General features: G+C 38.2%; 1 protein-coding gene across 5 annotated transcripts in view; it reads left to right on the forward strand.

The window, feature by feature from the left end:
• Positions 1–17,880, forward strand: part of Mpdz (multiple PDZ domain crumbs cell polarity complex component) — a 157,353-nt gene that overhangs the window by 51,348 nt on the left and 88,125 nt on the right. For all 5 annotated transcript variants that reach the window (XM_050157423.1, XM_050157425.1, XM_050157422.1 and 2 more), the window contains exons 7-13: positions 681–809; positions 2,276–2,485; positions 5,171–5,285; positions 5,589–5,677; positions 13,050–13,233; positions 14,553–14,624; positions 17,331–17,437. In XM_050157423.1, the coding sequence (XP_050013380.1) occupies positions 681–809; positions 2,276–2,485; positions 5,171–5,285; positions 5,589–5,677; positions 13,050–13,233; positions 14,553–14,624; positions 17,331–17,437 (906 nt within the window). The remainder of the gene's footprint in view (positions 1–680; positions 810–2,275; positions 2,486–5,170; positions 5,286–5,588; positions 5,678–13,049; positions 13,234–14,552; positions 14,625–17,330; positions 17,438–17,880) is intronic.

Genomic DNA, 17,880 nt, shown 5'->3' on the forward strand with positions numbered 1-17,880 from the left:
TCATTTCTTCATGTCTCAGAGCTTTGCTTGCTTTCAGTTCTTAGGTTTTTACTTTTAAAAATATATTCTTACTTGGGATATTTATTTCTGAAGTATGAGTAAGTTTTGAATTCCTAAACAGCCTTTACTTTGCATGATAGTTTGACAACATTCATACAGAATGTAATCTCTTAATAAAATTTTCTTTACCTGTAAGCAGAGAAAAATCTTTAATTTGATTTGTTTTATTTTCCTTTTCTTTCCTCCCCTCCCTCCCTTCCTTCCTTCTATGTGCGTGTACACGTGCACGTGCGTGCATGCTTGTATGCTTTAAGGTATGTGCCACCATACCTCATGTGGTTATAGTTAGCTGTCAGTGATGGTATACACTTATACAAATTAGCATCTTGCTTCAAGGCATGATTAGGCAGAGGATTCTCCTAATCTAGTGCAGCTGTTGTGCTAGAAGTTTCTTTTCAAGGAAGTTTTACAAATATTCTACAGAATCAATGCCTGTTTGTTGTGGGTTAAATGAGTCACTGTAGTGATATTGATAACTATAGGAAAAATCATATCAGTAGTGGTAATGGTCTTTTGAAAGGGAAGAATACTAAATGAAAAGCTGGACTTGGTTAGCACCCACGATTCTGTATGACCTCAGTATTTAACGCCAGTGAACTCACCCAACGCTCTTGTTCTAGATTCACTGGCAGCATGTGGAAACTATAGAGCTGGTAAACGACGGGTCAGGCCTGGGATTTGGCATCATTGGGGGAAAGGCAACTGGTGTGATAGTCAAGACCATTCTGCCTGGAGGAGTGGCTGACCAGGTGAGCTCCTGTGATAGATAGGTATTTTTCTGTTCATGCATGTGTGGCTTCATCATTTAGATTGTCTGTTAAGAGAAGGAAAACTCGATCAACTACAAATCTTTCATTTCATAGAAGTGACCTTCAAATATCCTCTGAGACTTGGAAGAGAATTCTTGAAAATGGACATGGATCTTACTTAAAATACAGTTATGGGCAATGCACTAAACACCCTGAAAACCCAGGGGCTGAACTAGGCTGATGGTTTCAGTTCCTGTCGAAACATCTACCCTTTGTTTGATAGTTGTTTATTTGTAAACCTAGCAGCTGCTTATAAAGCACACTATGTAAAAAGTACATTGTTGTTGAGTTAAAACCAGCCTATCTTGTCCCTTTAGTGCTGGATCCCTGGTTTCATCTTTGTATAGGACAAACAGTTCATTTTTTGCTTGGCTTATGAAATGTGCCCTTTATTATGTGTGGGAAATTGTTCAACATATTTATTACCTGTGTTTAATATTTCAACTTTGCAGACTTATAAAGCTATGGTTTTCACTCATAGATTCCCAACTTAAGTTGGGAAGCTGAGTTCACCAGATATTCATGAATGAAGCCTAGTTAAACAGCAACTATTTAAATCGTGATATTAACAGTAGCATGACATTAAAGTGTTAACCAACATCTAGCAATAGCAAATGAACTTCATATGCTCAAGAGAGAAGGGATAACACCATTTATAGATTTTCCTTAGGATACACAAAATACAAATACATTCACATTTAAATATACTAAAATGAAGTTAAATTACAAGGTTAATCCTTACTTGAACTGGCCACATGCTTGGTGTCCCTCAGCCACCTGACACTAGTAACCTGCGCTGGACAGTGCAGAGTAGCCTGTCATTTCAGAGTCTTTCAGATTCTGTTCATATCTCTCATCTGTCTGAGTTTTCCTTTCACTAGGGTGTTTGCTACAAATGCGTTCTTTGGTATTTATACTTGGAATGCCAGACAGGAACTGTAGGAGCAATCCAGTACTGTCTTGTGTTATGTTTCACAATCTAATTAATATGAGCTGTGTTGGCATAGTGATTTCATACTTCATCTATGCTTAATGATATTTTCTTCTTGATCTTTAAAACAAAAAAAATCAGTCATCTTTTTTCCTTGTGAGTTCTTAACTAGAAATAAAACTGAAAAAAAAATCATACTGGCTATTGGTTTAACAAACTATTCGAGTTTCATTTGCTGTCACAACCCTGAATGGTGCCAGAGTGATTCAAAAGACAATTAATGTGTGTACAACTACACATTTAATTCCATGTGATTGACATATGCCTTACTGTTACCATTTTCATATTGTCTCTAGGTCATTTAGAATTTTTAGTGCAGTTATTTTCACAATATCTTAATTGTTTTAACTTTTTTTTTTTTTTTTTTTTTTTTTTTTTTTTTTTTTTNTTTTTTTTTTTTTTTTTTTTTTTTTAGCATGGGCGATTATGTAGTGGAGACCACATTCTAAAAATTGGGGACACCGACCTGGCAGGAATGAGCAGTGAGCAAGTAGCACAGGTCCTCAGGCAGTGCGGAAATAGAGTTAAGCTGATGATTGCTAGAGGTGCTGTAGAAGAAACTACAGCACCCTCCTCCTTGGGCATCACCCTCTCCTCTTCCCCGGTTTCTACATCAGAGATGCGTGTAAGTAGCTGGAAACAGTGACTGTACGGTCTAAAAAAATAGCATGCAGAAATTAAACTCACTGATGCTGTATGTAAGCATTAACAGACTCGAACAGAGAGCATGTGTAGAGATACTAATGCTTTATTTATCGACAGTAGTTTGCTTAAAGCTTCTATGTGATAATTTCACACTGTCCTGTGTAAGGATAGTATTTTGAAGCACTTATGAAATTTTAGGGTGCTTTTCTTAATCATGCCTGTATTTGAGCCTGTCTCTTTGTCTTAACTAGAAGCCTTGTTGTAAACTGGGTCATCATGCTGATCATGCCTTTCAACAATTTTTCTTTAGAAAGTGGAAGCTGGGGACTGGGAGCTTGGAGTGCAGGAGTGAATGAGGCTAAAGAACCTCTGTGTCATCATTTTACTGAATATGAGCTGTTACCATTCTTGTGACGTGTGGTTGTCATGTTGGGTAGTTGGTTAGAACAGCAGCCGTGTGCTCTGGTGTGGTACAGGAGCATGATTCACTGGTGTTGTGTCTTGTTTTATCTTAAGTTTGATATGGAAAAAAAATTGGAAAATTTCAAAACTCTTGGAAGTTAGAGGTTTACAGGATATAACTACAGTGGATAAAAAAAAAAGTCCATCCAGAAATTTCTTAAATGTTTTAGAAACAAATTCTACCCTTTTCTAGATAATTATTTTCCTGGCACATGCCGGTCCTGTATCCATTTCCCATAGATGTAAAATATCCATGTTTTCTTTCATTGAAATTGCTCTAACCACTGGTTATAAATTCTTATTTTTTAATAAACTAACATCTTCCATAGCCCTTTAAAAACTTTATTAGAACACTCGAATTTTCCATGAGTCTGTTGTTTTTAGACAAGATTCGGTTGCTATTTTTTACAGAGAGAAAGAAGAAAGCAAGCTTGTTTATGAAAGTGTTCAAATGGCATTCTTTTGTGGAAAACAAAACATTTTATTCAGCAATATATAAATGAATGCAATACCGAAAACTACTTGATGTAATGAAAGCTTAGGACACTGTCTATTCTCTGCATATCATCATTTCTGAAGCTTGTGCCCCGTTTAAAACCATTCGATAGTCAAATTGCCACCCTCTAAAATAGCACTCGAATAACTTATTAAAAATAGAAAACACATTTGTTTCAATTGAAGCAGATTTCATCCTGTCATTTTCTTGTAATTATCTAAACTTTAAACTTTTGCTAAGTTTGCACAGATAATTATGTGCAATGAAAAAAAAAACGAGTCCAACTTTCCTTGCAAAACTATACTTCATTTAGGTGGACCATCAGTGAGATAACTGTTTAAAGGAAGTCAGAAAATGTTATAAGCCAGCACCAACCTGCGTGCCTGGTAAAGCCCATTGCCTTGACTTTTCTAGGGTTTATTGGAGAGCCTGCTGATATCACACCAATGGATGGGACCAATGGCTTATTGGTAGCATGTGCCAGTTCACTAATGCTTTATTTAGGAAGATTTGCCCTTTAATTCGACATACAATTAATAACTGCATTAAGTACTTGATACAGAAGGCTCAGACATGAGAAAGCCCTTTTCAGCTACCATCCTAGAGCAGGAAGATGCCAGTATGCCAGTGTAGAGAGGCACACTTTATGAATATCTTCAATTTGTGAAAACTAAAGAGTGATATAATAAACTTTCTTGGTGCCATTAAATTCTTTTATAAATAAGTCATCAGCCTATTTATAACATGGCTGTGGGAGAGTCACTAATATTCATGGTGCTAGACTCAACTACAAATAGTTGGTAAGAGTAGGAGCTCTCTGTGGAGGCCGTGGCTCTACATTGTACAGTCTTACACGCTGTACATCATTTACAGACAGGAACCCTGCAGCCAAACTGATGGGATTTGAATTCCACCTCTCCAGATATTATCTGTTTGTCCTAGGAAATGCATATATGCTGCTTTCCTCAGGGAAAAGTCGATACAATTAGACCTGTCTCACTGGCTTACAAGTGATGTGGGCAATTCTAGATAGTTAGGAGGAATAGGAAACAAAGACATGTGGAATGTCTTACAATGAAACTGTTCCATAAATGGCAGCTGGTCCTTATTCTTCTTGGTTGGTGGCTGTCCAGAAAGACTAAGTGACAGCACCAGATCTTAACTTTTTTATGTTTATTCACAACATGACTTCTTTGAAATTTAAACATCCCAAGTCCTTCAGAAACGATGATGATCTATGTATGAAAATTCTTTATTAACAAGAAGCTATTTAATCTTTAACATTTTATGTGTACAGTAGTTTGTCCAAGAAGGGGAGGTCCAGCTTTCTTCTCTGCATTCTTTTCTGAACGAAACCATGCAGTCTATATTTTCTGCATGTGAGGGGCTAGTTCTGCAGCACAGTTAGTTAGTAATGTCTTAGTAAAGATTAATCCCGAATTGCATCTTTGACTTTTTAAATTCTGCCTTATTTTTCTTTTCTTTCTTTTTTCGTTTTTTTGTTTTTTTCGAGACAGGGTTTCTCTGTGGCTTTGGAGCCTGTCCTGGCACTAGCTCTGTAGACCAGGCTGATCTCGAACTCACAGAGATCTGCCTGCCTCTGCCTCCCGAGTGCTGGGATTAAAGGTGTGCGCCACCATCGCTCGGTTGCCTTATTTTTCTTATATGTTGATTTATCTAAAGATTTATTTCTTAATACTATTTTAGGTTGATGCGTCTACTCAAAAAAATGAAGAAAGTGAGATGTTCGAGGTGGAACTCACTAAAAATGTCCAAGGATTAGGAATTACCATTGCCGGTTATATTGGAGATAAAAAATTAGGTAATATTAAACCTTAAATATTTTCTGAATATCGCAGTTGCCTCCAATATCTGTCTTGTGAGATTTTTAGTCATTATATGGTTTCTTTTGGTGAATAGTAGTTGACCGCTTTCTTAGAATGAATTTGGTAATGGTGACTCTGATACAACAGGCTGAATAATTGCCTTATTCTTTGTACTAGATGCTTTTGTGGCTTGTTACTAGATACTTATTCATAATTAAGATTTTCATTTGGTGAAAGGTAGGAGGTGACTGTTCTTTGTGCTTTTTAAATAGTGAAAAATTACTTATTTCTAATCTTAGAGCCTTCAGGGATCTTTGTGAAGAGCATTACAAAAAGCAGTGCTGTGGAGCATGATGGGAGAATCCAAATTGGAGACCAAATTATAGCAGTAAGTTATATGTTTAATACTGGTTTTTGCTATTTTCATGATTAAGAAATATGTTTTCTGGGATTGGAGAGATGGTTTGTTGGGTAATAACATGTATTGTTTTTTCAGAGAACCTGAGTTTGGTTCCTAGCACTTGTGTTGGGCAACCTAGAACCACAACCACACACATATATGTGAATAAAAATAAAATTTTAAAATGAAGAAATAATTCCTTATGTATCTATGTATGTAGCTGTGAGTGTAGTATGCATGCAATTGGATGTTTGTGTGCATATGTGCTCATTTGGCCATGAGGGCCAGAGGCCAGGGATCAGTGTTGGATGTCTTCCTCTGTAGCTTTCTGTTTGTTTGTTTGGTCTTTGGGACAGTATTTCTCACTGAGCCTGGAGCTCATCAGTTAGCCAGACTAGCTGACAGGTGAGTTTCTTTGGATCTGCCTATCTCTGCCTCCTCCTTTTTGAGGTTAAAGACTAAACTGCCATGCCTGGATTTTGGGGATCCTGGGGATCTGCAAGTCAGGTCTTCATATCTGTAACTAAATTTACCCATAACCTGTTTGCCAAATATGCTGAATTTACTTTGTAAAAAACTAAATTTATTGACATTGATTTTTGTGTGTTTGTATTTCTGTCTTATACATGTATGCAGGTATGTCTGTCTGCCTGTGTTTGCATATACAAAGGCCAGAAGTTGATACTGGGTGTTTCCTTCTATCCATCTATGCCTTATTTTTGAGATATGGTCACCGATTTGCTAGACTGACTGATCTCCAGTGAGCTTGCTATCTCCGTCTCTTAGCACTAGGGTTATATACCTGTTCTACCACACTCATCTGTTCACGTGGGGATTGTGATCCCAACATAGGTCCTTGTGCTTGGACAGCAATCATTTTACCTGATGAACCATCTCCATAACCCCAGATCCATTAGTTTAATCGAGCTTTAGTGGCTTGAGATTGTCATTATAATTGCCTATTTTATTATTTTCAAATTAAATGGAACATTTTATAGAAGCTTTATTTTTCCAAAGTCTAAAATGGAAATTTGTTTCTTATGTAATTTTTCTTATGTTTTTGAATTATGCTCATAATGAATTTGTTACACTAACTATATATCGTACTTTTTTGTGGAAGTATTCTGAAGGAAGACTAATGTTTACTATAACTGGACCTAAATTTCAGATCTGTACATTTTTAACCTTGCAGTATGACAATGTCAACTAGATGGGCTCCTTCCAGTTCTGTAAATGCATAGGAGAGAGAGAAATGAATCCAGACATCTTTAATCTGATCATTATGCTATTGTAGTAATGTGTGTTTTAAGTATGTGGCTATTTTAGGTAGTTAAGAAAAAATCTCACCTACTGTTCAGTGAATACTGGGTTCTTCAAGTTGCTCTTTGCTCCAGAAATTATTTTGGGTTAAGTACACTAAGGAAACCTGTAGAGGATATGATTCCTTCAAGGATTTCAAGTCCACAGTGAAAAACTGAAGACCATGAGATGACCCAGGGCAAGGAAACCTGTTTGTTGATCTCTTCTATCTAATTTTCTGTAATTATAATATCTTTCTCTTTGCCAGTGCTTATTTTACTATCATTTTGAAGACCTTGGTGGAGAATACTGGTTTATTAGTTTATCATTAATTACATCTGTTATTCCCTTGGAATCTTAATAATCAGAACAGGCCAAGTTAAGATGAAAGAGTCCTTACTCACAGCAGTGGTTTATACATAGTACATGCCAAGGAGCAGCTCAATACTGTTGGGAGACAACTGGACAAACAGAATTTAGTATGCAGATGTCATGGTTTGCTTTTTGATTGACCTGCTAAAGAAAGAAATTCTGTCACACACTGCAACATTGATCAGTCTTGAAGATGTACTAACTGAAATAAACAAGTTGTAAAGAGACAAATATGTGACCCCACTGACATGACCCAAGCATGTCAGAGAATGGGGAGAGGGGCTTGGGTGTGTGGAGTAGAGTCGGGTGGTTGGAAGTTGTCACTCAGCATGGCAGTGACTCGTCCATATGTTGAAAACAAAACAAAAACTAAACTAAACTAAACAAAAAAACCTTGAGAGCTTTGATAAACCAATCTGAAAACATTTAACACTAAGATTTGGATGGTTAGAAGATGTGAAATTGGTCGGGTTCTTTGTTACATATTTTCTATCACATTTAGGGTAAAAAGGATAGACTATTACTTCTGCCCTTGGAAAGTCTACAGCGTATCTCCTAGAGTTTTCCTGGCATCAACACTATGAATTCTTAACTGTATCCGTTTACTTCTTTATGTCCAATTGAAAGATCAAGTTGAGCTTCCTACCCATTTGGATATTAGCTGAAGGCTTCCTCGGTATGTTTCTATCTCACCATGAATGGAAATGAACCACTGTACACTTTTTTGTGAGTAAGGGAGAGATGATAGACAATGTGAATCCCTGTACAATTGTCCTAGTTAGCATTACCATTGCTCCTGATGAAACACCATGACTAAAAGCAATGGGAGAATGTTTACCACTCTAAAAGCAGTGGGACTTGGGAGAATGGAGCCTGTAAATGTGGTGGATTAAAGTCTCATGCAATAGCCAGCATTATTCAGAACATCAGACAGCTTATACTGTGAGAGTTAAGAGAGGTCCCTTGAGTAAAGCTCTTGTGAGTTCAAGCTGGATACAATCACAAGGACAATCCACCTGTGTCAAAAACATGTTTTTCCATTGAGGCATGCAACAGTTTAAACATTTCATTGAATGACAGCAGCAAACAATAGTGAGTATCTGAAGTAAATGCCTGTCTGCTGCACCCTAGCAGAGCACAAAGGCACATTACAAGGACAATTCCACGTTTTGATGAAACTAAAATCACGAGACCCTTGTCGTGGTGTGTTCCCATAAGCACTCAGAGTTTTCCCCACATGACTCCATTCTTGGACCATTTTCCAACAGAGGAGGAAAGGTGTACTTGGTTTAATATCACTGAAGGAAGTCAGTATGTCAGACAGCAGGAACCTGGAGGTAGGAGCTGATGCAGAGGCTATGGATGGGTGCTGCTTATTGTCTTGCTCCTCATGGCTTGCTTAGCCTGCTTTCTTATTGAACTGTGAACCAGCCCAGGAATGGTTGGGTCCTTCCTCTTTAATCCTTAGCAAATGCTCTATAGATTTGCCTCCTGCCCCATCTTATTGAGGAATTTTCTTAAATGAGATTTCCTCCTCTCAGATGACTATAATTTTTAATGAGTTGACCGAAAACTATCCAACACAATAATGGTGAGTTAAAAGTTGGCATTTTTATTCCTTCAAATATCTATATCAATTCACTAGACAGTGTTTCAAATCAGCATTATAAGTAATTTATATATTCTTTAATTTATACCTTTAAATGTATAATTAAGTGTCTGTTTATATACTTCCAATGTTGGACATTCAGCATTGCAATTGGTTATAGAATATTTTTATTGCTGTATTCCTTACTTCCTGCTTCCCCTATCTTCTTAGGCCTGTGCAGTCTGGGGTCTACTTCTGTCTCTGTAGACTTGCCTTTTCTATGTTACAGAGTTAATTTCCACTTTTTTTCATTATTAGGTAATGTTTCACTGTGGGTAGATTCTCCACTTTTACCTATTAGTTCAGCCGGTGTTTTCCTTTGTTGGCTGGGAGAGTTAAGGATGCTGTGACGTTTTCATACAAAGTTTTATGAGGATACGTTTTCACGTTTTTTGTGTATATATTTAAGGAATGGAATTAAGAAATGGCTAGGTCTTAGCCATTTATAGCTCTGTGTTTATCTATTTAGCAAACTTTTTTTGTTGTTGTTGGTTTTTTGAGACAGGGTTTCTCTGTAGCTTTTGGTTCCTGTCCTGGAACTAGCTCTTGTAGACCAGGCTGGCATCGAACTCACAGAGATCTGCTTGCCTCTGCCTCCCGAGTGCTGGGATTAAAGGCGTGTGCCACCACCACCCGGCCCTATTTAGCAAACTTTTAAAAATTTTTAATTATAATTTAATTATATTAGTTCTCCTTTGACTTTCCTTTCTCCAAACCCTCCCATATACCCCTCTCTATTCTCTTTCAAATTCATTTCTCTTAATTTTTTAATTGTTACTGCATGTATATGTGTGTGTGTGTATGTGTGTGTGAATATTTCTAAATATAATCTGTTCAGTCTGTACTATATTACTTGTATGTATGTTTTCAGGACTGGCCAATAAGTACTGGGCAGCCAGTTGGTGTGCTCTTGCCTGGGGAGAGCCACCTCATTGGTCCCCAGCTTTCTTAATTTGCCCGTAGCTTCTTTGTATAGAATTAAGGCTCATGGGTTTTTCTCAATCCTTTTGGATATTCACTGGTGCTGTCTTTTAGCAAGCTCTTGATGCAGTTACATTACCTTAGGACAGAATATAATGTCCCTTGTATTTCCTTTAGGAAAACATTAGACCTTCAAAGTACCGGTATAGGACTTGCTGTATTAGTATATTTTAGAGAAATGTTTACTGAGGGAGTAGATTTATTACAAACTTTTAATTCTCACAGAAACTTGCCTCCCCGTTGTCACTGTCTTTATTCTTATGTGAGTGATCCTCAGAGATTATTTCCTCTTAGCCAAGGAAGGTGATAAAGACATGTACTTATAGAGGGGAGGTCTACTTTCCCTGTCTTCTATTTCTCTTAATAAGATTATTTTCACTATCACGCATATCCTAATTTTACTTTTAGCAACATTCTTTTCAAATTCCGAAGTGCCTTAACCCTGGGAAACACTGCGCAGCACTCTTGACCACATGTTCACTTAGTGCAAAGTGTCACCCTCTTGTGGTCTTCCCACAAATTGGTAATATTTCTTGTCTTCCTAGTTGCATTTTTACAACTATAGTCTTTATTTGTTCTGGTTTTGTTTTGACAACAAGTATTGAAGCAACAGTCTATTTTTAATTCGTATTTATTGAGGTGCCGAGAAGATTAAGAAATTATTTACTATTTTGAGGAAGCATTTATTTTATAATTTTAAACTATTTTGCTCTTCTTTTACAGATTGTAGTCTGTGGACCCCTAGTGTTAAGCTGTGTGCAGTACAGGGTCAGGAAAACAGAAGTGATTTGACCCTAAACCTTCTTCTATTCTGGCATTCTGTGTAACAATTATTTGATAAAGGCACTCTTTTTCTCTCAAAATGTTAGCTAATCAACAGATAAAATCAGGATTCCTGTTAGGTATATAGTGACTCATAGTTGAAATCAGTAATAGAATTATGATTGATATTGAGAAATGGCAAATGTGCCTTTAATGCCCTGTGATAGAAATAGATTCTCCATCTCTGTTAGTAGATACCGGTTGTTGGAGGATGACTTGGAAAGCTACATAGAGTATCTAAGGAAGCAGGTTTTCTCCACTGTGTGATTGGTATTTTCTTCATAATTTCCCTAGCTAATTGTGGAGCCTATATGTTGAATTAGGTGCGGTGGGGCTGCATCCCCGGCACCTGGTCGCCCGCATGGCTAGGTTATGCCCCGAAATAATTACACGGAAATTGTATTTTTTTTAAACACTGCCTGGCCCATAAGTTTCAGTTTCTTATTGGCTAGCTCTTACATATTGTTCTAACCCATTTCTAATATTCTGTGTAGCCCACGAGGTGGCTTACCAGGGAGGATCTTAACCTGTGTCTGTCTGGAGTGGGAGAACCATGGTGACTCCTCGACTCAGCTTCTTTTTCCCAGCATTCTGTTCTGTTTACTCCACCCACCTAAGGGTTGGCCTATCAAGGGGCTTAGGCAGTTTCTTTATTAATAAGAAATCACTCCCACATCATTTCCCCTTTTTCTGTTTAAACAAAAAAGAAAGGCTTTAATTTTAACATAGTAAAATTACTTATAACAAAACAGTTATCAAGCAAGAATTACAGTTACATTATTTATATCTATTTTATCTTTTATCATAACTAAGGAAAACAACTATAACTATCTATCTATTCTTCAACTGCATCAAAGACTCCAGAAGGATATAATAATACCTAAGAAAACTCTAGAAATGACAGAGACATCTCGCTGCCAGTCACCCAAAGTTCCTATGTACTGTTGGGGCATCCATCTTCAGCCTTCAGGCCCATAGTATCCAGCAGACATTTTCATCAAGCAGGAAATTCCAAAGACAGTTCAGTCACTTTCTGCTGTGTCCTGCAGAATGTCTCGCAGACTCTTTTATGAATCAGGAACCCTGAAAGACCATCTCACCTTTAGGCAAGTTTAGCAGTCCTCTTTCTGCGGGTTCTCTGTGTCCAGTTTATGCAACAGTCCAGGCAAGAGCAGTTTCTTGCCCAAATGGCTATCAAACTCCATAAGGATCCTCTTCGATGCCCATCTTCCTCTCGAAGTAGCTGGTGCTGCCAGGAGCAGACATGTCTCATTGTCATGAAAAGCCCTAAGTTATTAAAACATTTAAAATGCCATATTTTGCAGTCTTTGAAAGATATGAAGAATGCCTATCTAATTGAAATATATCTCTATATATCTAGAAAATCTAATTAACATGACTACAAGCTTAACTATTAGCGATGATTATTCATTAACAACCTATATTTCCTAATTATACATTACATTTTAAAATGAACTACACAACCACAATACCTTAATCAAGATAAAAATACATATATATAACAAAATTGACCATAAAATCCATACCAATGCAAATTATTTAGTTTCTTTATTAGTAAGAAATCACTCCCACATCACCTGTATCCATGCTAACCTGATGGTGGGTGTGCTTCGTTCGTGACTAGAGGCAGTTTGCCTCTGTGCCTACTTCTGCTACTCTCCTGTGTGTGCTCTCACCGAGTCAGGCCCGACCCCGTAGCTCTCCTGCAGGCAGGAGTGGACAGAGTTAAAGGAAGTTTCTCCATTGGTGTTTAGCTGGCTCGGGCTTAGATATAGTCTGGCTGTTAATTGTTTATTCCCATGGAGCCTTGGGATTTCTTGTTTATTACCGTTTCACTCTATTAGTAATAACACTAGTTTCCATGTGTCCCAATGCAGAGTGCCATGCTCTGGAGCTCTGGGGAAGTAGGTGTCTTCATTCCATGTTCTACGTGCGAGTATTAAGAATCTAAACTGGAGTATAGTTTAAGATATATTCCGTTATAGTGGTTTTTGTTTTGTTTTTGCTGGTATTAGTCTGTGACATTTGGGCAATGGATACATTTTAAAATTCAATTTATGAAGTTTTGAAAAGAAAAGCAAATACATTTTCGATACATGTTTGTATAGAATCATTCATGTAAGATTTTTTTTTTAATTAGTGAAACTTTTTTTTAGAGTGATAAAAATTGGTATAAAAATTGTTGCTCTTGATTTTTAATGTGTCTTGTTATCACAGGTAGACGGCACCAACCTTCAAGGTTTCACCAATCAACAAGCAGTAGAGGTGTTACGTCACACAGGACAGACAGTGCGTCTGACACTAATGAGGAAGGGTGCAAGACAGGAAGCAGAACTCACATCGAGAGAAGACACCTCAAAAGACGTGGTTGTACCACCTGGTGATGCCACTGTCAGCAAAGGTAATGCCAAAGGACCTGGTTCTCAGACTTTTGCATTATTTTAATATTTTCTTCTAACTCTAAAGTAAATTATACAGAAAACTGTTTTTGGTATTAGCTGGAACTGTGGATTTGTGCATTAGACATCCATCTCTGCCAGTCACCCCCACTACCGTTTCTCAGCTGCAGAAAAAAACTTTTCTTCCTTCCTGCCTCTACATTAATTGGGGTGTCATCAAGGTTTTCTCTACAGAGGTGCACTTTTGTTTGATGCTTTTAGAAAGTGCGTGGGTGGGTATACATGGTGTGTGCGCACACATACATGCCATATATGGAAGTCAGAGGACAGCCTCAGACGCCAGTCTTTTCTCTCTACCTTGTTTGAGACAGGTTCTCTTTGTTATTTGCCGCTGCGTATGGCCGAGCTACCTGGCCCACAAGCTTCCTGTGAATCTCCTCTTTTCACCTCCCATTTCACCATAGGAACAAATAACAGACCCATTTTACTGTGCACAGTTTTACATGGGTTCTGGGGATTCAAACTCAAGTCCTCAAACTGTACCATCTGAGTAATCTCCATTCCATGCTTGGATTTTTATTTGAAACACTGCTAACTAATTGCACATAATCTCCTTAAATTGTCAAATTGAATTCTAGAAATGCCATTTACTGGGTTTTAGAGATGTGTCTGCTGGTAGAGTTACTGCTACTCAAGCTTGAGAACCTGATCTCCATCCCAGACTCATAATAAAAGCTGGGTGTGGTCATGTGTTTATAATCCGAGCTCTGGAGGGAAGAGACTCTGAGAATCCCTGGGAATCTTTAGCCAGCCAGCCTAGCCTACTTGGCAAATTTCAGGTCCTGGTGAAAGACCCTGTCTCAAAAGCACTGGTGGAGAGCTCCTGAAGAAAGGCATCTAAAGTTGGTCTCTGGCCTCCACAGGCATGTACACATGCATCTGAACATACATGAAGACCTACATACAAGCTCACAAATTCAAACACAAATGTCATTTATAAGGTGAGGTCCATGAGTACCCCTACAAATTATTGAAATAACCCCCAACATGGGGCTGTTGACTGGAAAGCCATTGTTTGCAGCATGTTGGGCTTGTTGGTGTTTGTGCCATGTACTGTGTAATACATTCCTAGGAGATGAGCAGGCCGGTTTTAGGAAAGCCCCAGCCCTCTTAGAGGATGATAGTAAGTACCTATGATCTCTGTGGAGTTTGTCGCTTTAAAATTGACCCTAATCAGTGATTCAAATAATGTGGGGTTAGAAAAATTCAAATGCTTTTATTATCTCATGGATATAACTATTCAAATATTTTTATCTTTAAGAAAATTATGAAACAGATGAAGAGTCTTTATCTTTGAGGAGAAATACCAGCATATTGCCGATTGAAGAAGAAGGTAACACTTAGATCCAGTCTTCCGTGTTAATTGTGCTTTAGAGAGAATGTTTGAAAAGAACTTAAGCCTTTACAACAGTCAGTGAGTAGCCAAACCATTAGAAATATGGTACTATCATCTCAGGAAAAATGATGTTTACACATCTGTATTTATCAATAGGACTAACCGCTTTCTTAGATAAAAATAATTAACTTATAGTTGGTTAATTTTCTTGCTGAATTAGTCTGGTCTTTGACAATTGTGTGTGTGCGGGTGTGTGCATACATACACACAAACACATGTACACACATGCATGTGCAAGCACCAGAGCTACTCTTGAGGCTTCGATTGATAATATGTGTAGTTTTAACTGAGTGTTTATATATAGTTGATGTGTTTCTACCCAATTGTGAAACAGTAGTAAAATATAAGTTATTTAAAAACAGACACGGAGACTCTTCGAGGTTTTAAGGAATGAAAATAATTGCTTTTTGCTGTGATGATTCTTTTCTGAGACAGGAGCTTGCTATGTAGCCCAGACTGGCCTTGAAATCATGATCTGCCCACAGGCTCCTGAGTGCCAGGTTTCAGGCACAACCTACCACGTCTGCGTGGAACTGTCCATGTGGGGAGGCTGATATTTGCATTTTAGTTTTTCAGGAGTTGCAAGTGTAATGTTGGGGACTTGGCTTGAAAGCAGTTCTGTCTACGAATTCCCCTCACTGTAGATTTACTAGGATCCTTTGTTTTTAACGTATTTCACAACAGATCTGCCCTCTTTTGATGCCATGTGCCTCCTGCTTCTTTTCCCCATCCCTGTTGTTGGGTATTTGGTAACTTAACAGCCACTGAGCAAATGGAAAACCCTTCCTCTGTGCTTGTGTGGATTCTACTGGTCAGCAGGTCCCCAGAAACGTCTTCACTGTCTCTGTGCTATCATAATTGCATTTCTTCCTCTGCTGAAAGTTCTAGTTTATTTTTATTATTTAAAGGGTTTTGTGCATGTAACGCTATCCAGGAAGGAAAATGTGTAGTGTTCATACATATTAATTACATTCTGCCATTTTTACACTAATTAGTAAAGAAAATACTTAGGCTAAAGTGAATATCAAAAGTGGAGGAAAGGATGAAAATACTTAGACCATGACTTGTCATAGGAAATGAAGATGGGCATGAGGGGTTATGTTAAAGATTCAGAATCATCTGTCTTGCTATGGAACAGGCAGCTAATGAGAAATTTGCATATGTATGTGGAAGGGTAGTTGGTGGTTGGCATCCATCTCCAGACTTGAAATCAAGAGTCCTTGAATTATTAAAAACTAATGATAATAAAGCAGAAGTCTGGAAGTGGTTCTGATGTAGCTACTCTGTCCATCCTGACAGGGTGGGATGCCACTGCCCTTCTGCAGAAAGGTGACTCTCTGTGCAGGATGATCACTTGACTGTCCACTAAGGTTGGAGAACAGGGCTCTGTGGCTTTCTGTTTGTATGTTTACATTTCTGAAGTGTAGTCTAGGCAGAGGTGGAAGGTTGGAAGGGCATGGTCTTGGGTTGGCTGGATGAATACGAATCTCAGCAGTGTCATCTGGTTCCCCACACCCCACTAGAATCCTGTATTATGTTCTTATTGAGCTGTGGCAATGCAAAGGAGTGATTTAAGGTGAACTGGGGACTTCAGCATTGCCTCTGCTCCTAGAATTAGGTTTAAAATTTTCTTAACCAGGCCTACTTACTGCTGATTGTTACCCCTCCTGCACCTAATTTTATTTTGAAGAGAAAACTCTTATCCACAGAGATAGTTTCAGTCCTGTTTTGCTTCGTTTTGTAAGCTAGAGATTGAACGTAGGACCTTGCATGTAAATGAACTACTTTCTGTCCTGAAGCCTTTAAAAACAGTTACCAACTTTGTCCATTTTCTCCAGACAAAATTATAATATTAACTAAACCATGATGAGCCTGAAGATCCCATGAGAGAGAAGGCAACTGGTATAAATCTGAATTTTGGAATATTCCTTAAGTTCATTTAGAGATTGCGAGAGAATGGAGGTTTTTCAAAGAAAGCCATTTTGCGTAAAGGCAGAGTGATGTTAGACTGCCATAGGGCTGGAGCTGGGGCTCCGCTGAGGAACTCTTCCAGAAACAGAGACCGATGGAGGTGTTCCTTTAACCGCTAGCTTTCAGCTACAGTCTGCACTGGGAATTACTGACATCGCTTGCTTGATGCCTTCCTTTCCTTTTTGGCTAACTGGTGGGATTCTGACTATAGGCGTTTGTCTTAATAAACATTCTCAGCTTTTCGTTGTTTCATTCTCTTACTATTTCATGCTCTCTTGTTATTCATGGCGTTTTATATTATTAATTTATATTGTTTGTGAGGTAATATCATAGCTGTCTTTCCTCTGAAAACACTTTTTACTGTGAAATCACTAAATATAACCAGTAGATAAGCTTGTGTGTCTCAGAGCACCCAAACACTGTCATTTTAGTGAATTTTAGATAATATATGGAGACTTTAATGGAAAGTCCAAAATTTAAAAGGTGCTACGTATACAAGCATTAGTCTAAGTTTGATCATTAAAATTTGGTTAACTATGAGGAACCCATGCATTGACTAACAAGTCTGACAAGACAAAAGACAAAGGTTTCGCTAGGTTTTCCTTCCTTCCCAAAGGTGTAGAAGGTGAGTTTTGGGTGCTGCTAATAACTTCAATACTTTGACTGTTTCAGGGTATCCATTGCTGTCAACTGAGCTGGAAGAAGTAGAAGACGTGCAGCAAGAGGCTGCCCTGCTGGCGAAGTGGCAGAGAATTATGGGAATTAATTATGAAATAGTGGTAGGTTAGCTTGCTCTTCATGTTTCCTGACTTGTGCCTGTGTGTGAGCATGAAATTCGTGGTGAAAATAAGATAATCATTGGGATGAACGCAAGAGGGAGATCAAGTTTCTAGAACTCTTCAAGGCTGTAATGGTAGCTAAGGAAGCAAAATACAAGGTTTACAAGCCACACCATTGAGGCCCATACTCAGGTAAATGGGAGCACCTCTGCCTTCTCCTTGCTGGCTGTATGCTTGGCAGCGTTAACATAATCATAAAGGGGGCTGGAGACATCAGTGAGGACCTGGCAGTTCCTTAGAGTAAGTGAACTCTTAAATTAGGTTTGCAGGGCTAAGAAGATGGTTGCCCGGCATCACGCTTCAGAGTCAGGTGATTTCACTCTGATACTGACCTTTCACCAACTACCTTTACGATATGAAAGGTCTCGTTTGGTAAATCTATT

This window comes from Alexandromys fortis, unplaced genomic scaffold (assembly GCF_014885135.2).
Source record: "Alexandromys fortis isolate MF-2015 unplaced genomic scaffold, M_Fortis_MF-2015_v1.1 scaffold_64, whole genome shotgun sequence".
Taxonomy (NCBI): domain Eukaryota; kingdom Metazoa; phylum Chordata; class Mammalia; order Rodentia; family Cricetidae; genus Alexandromys; species Alexandromys fortis.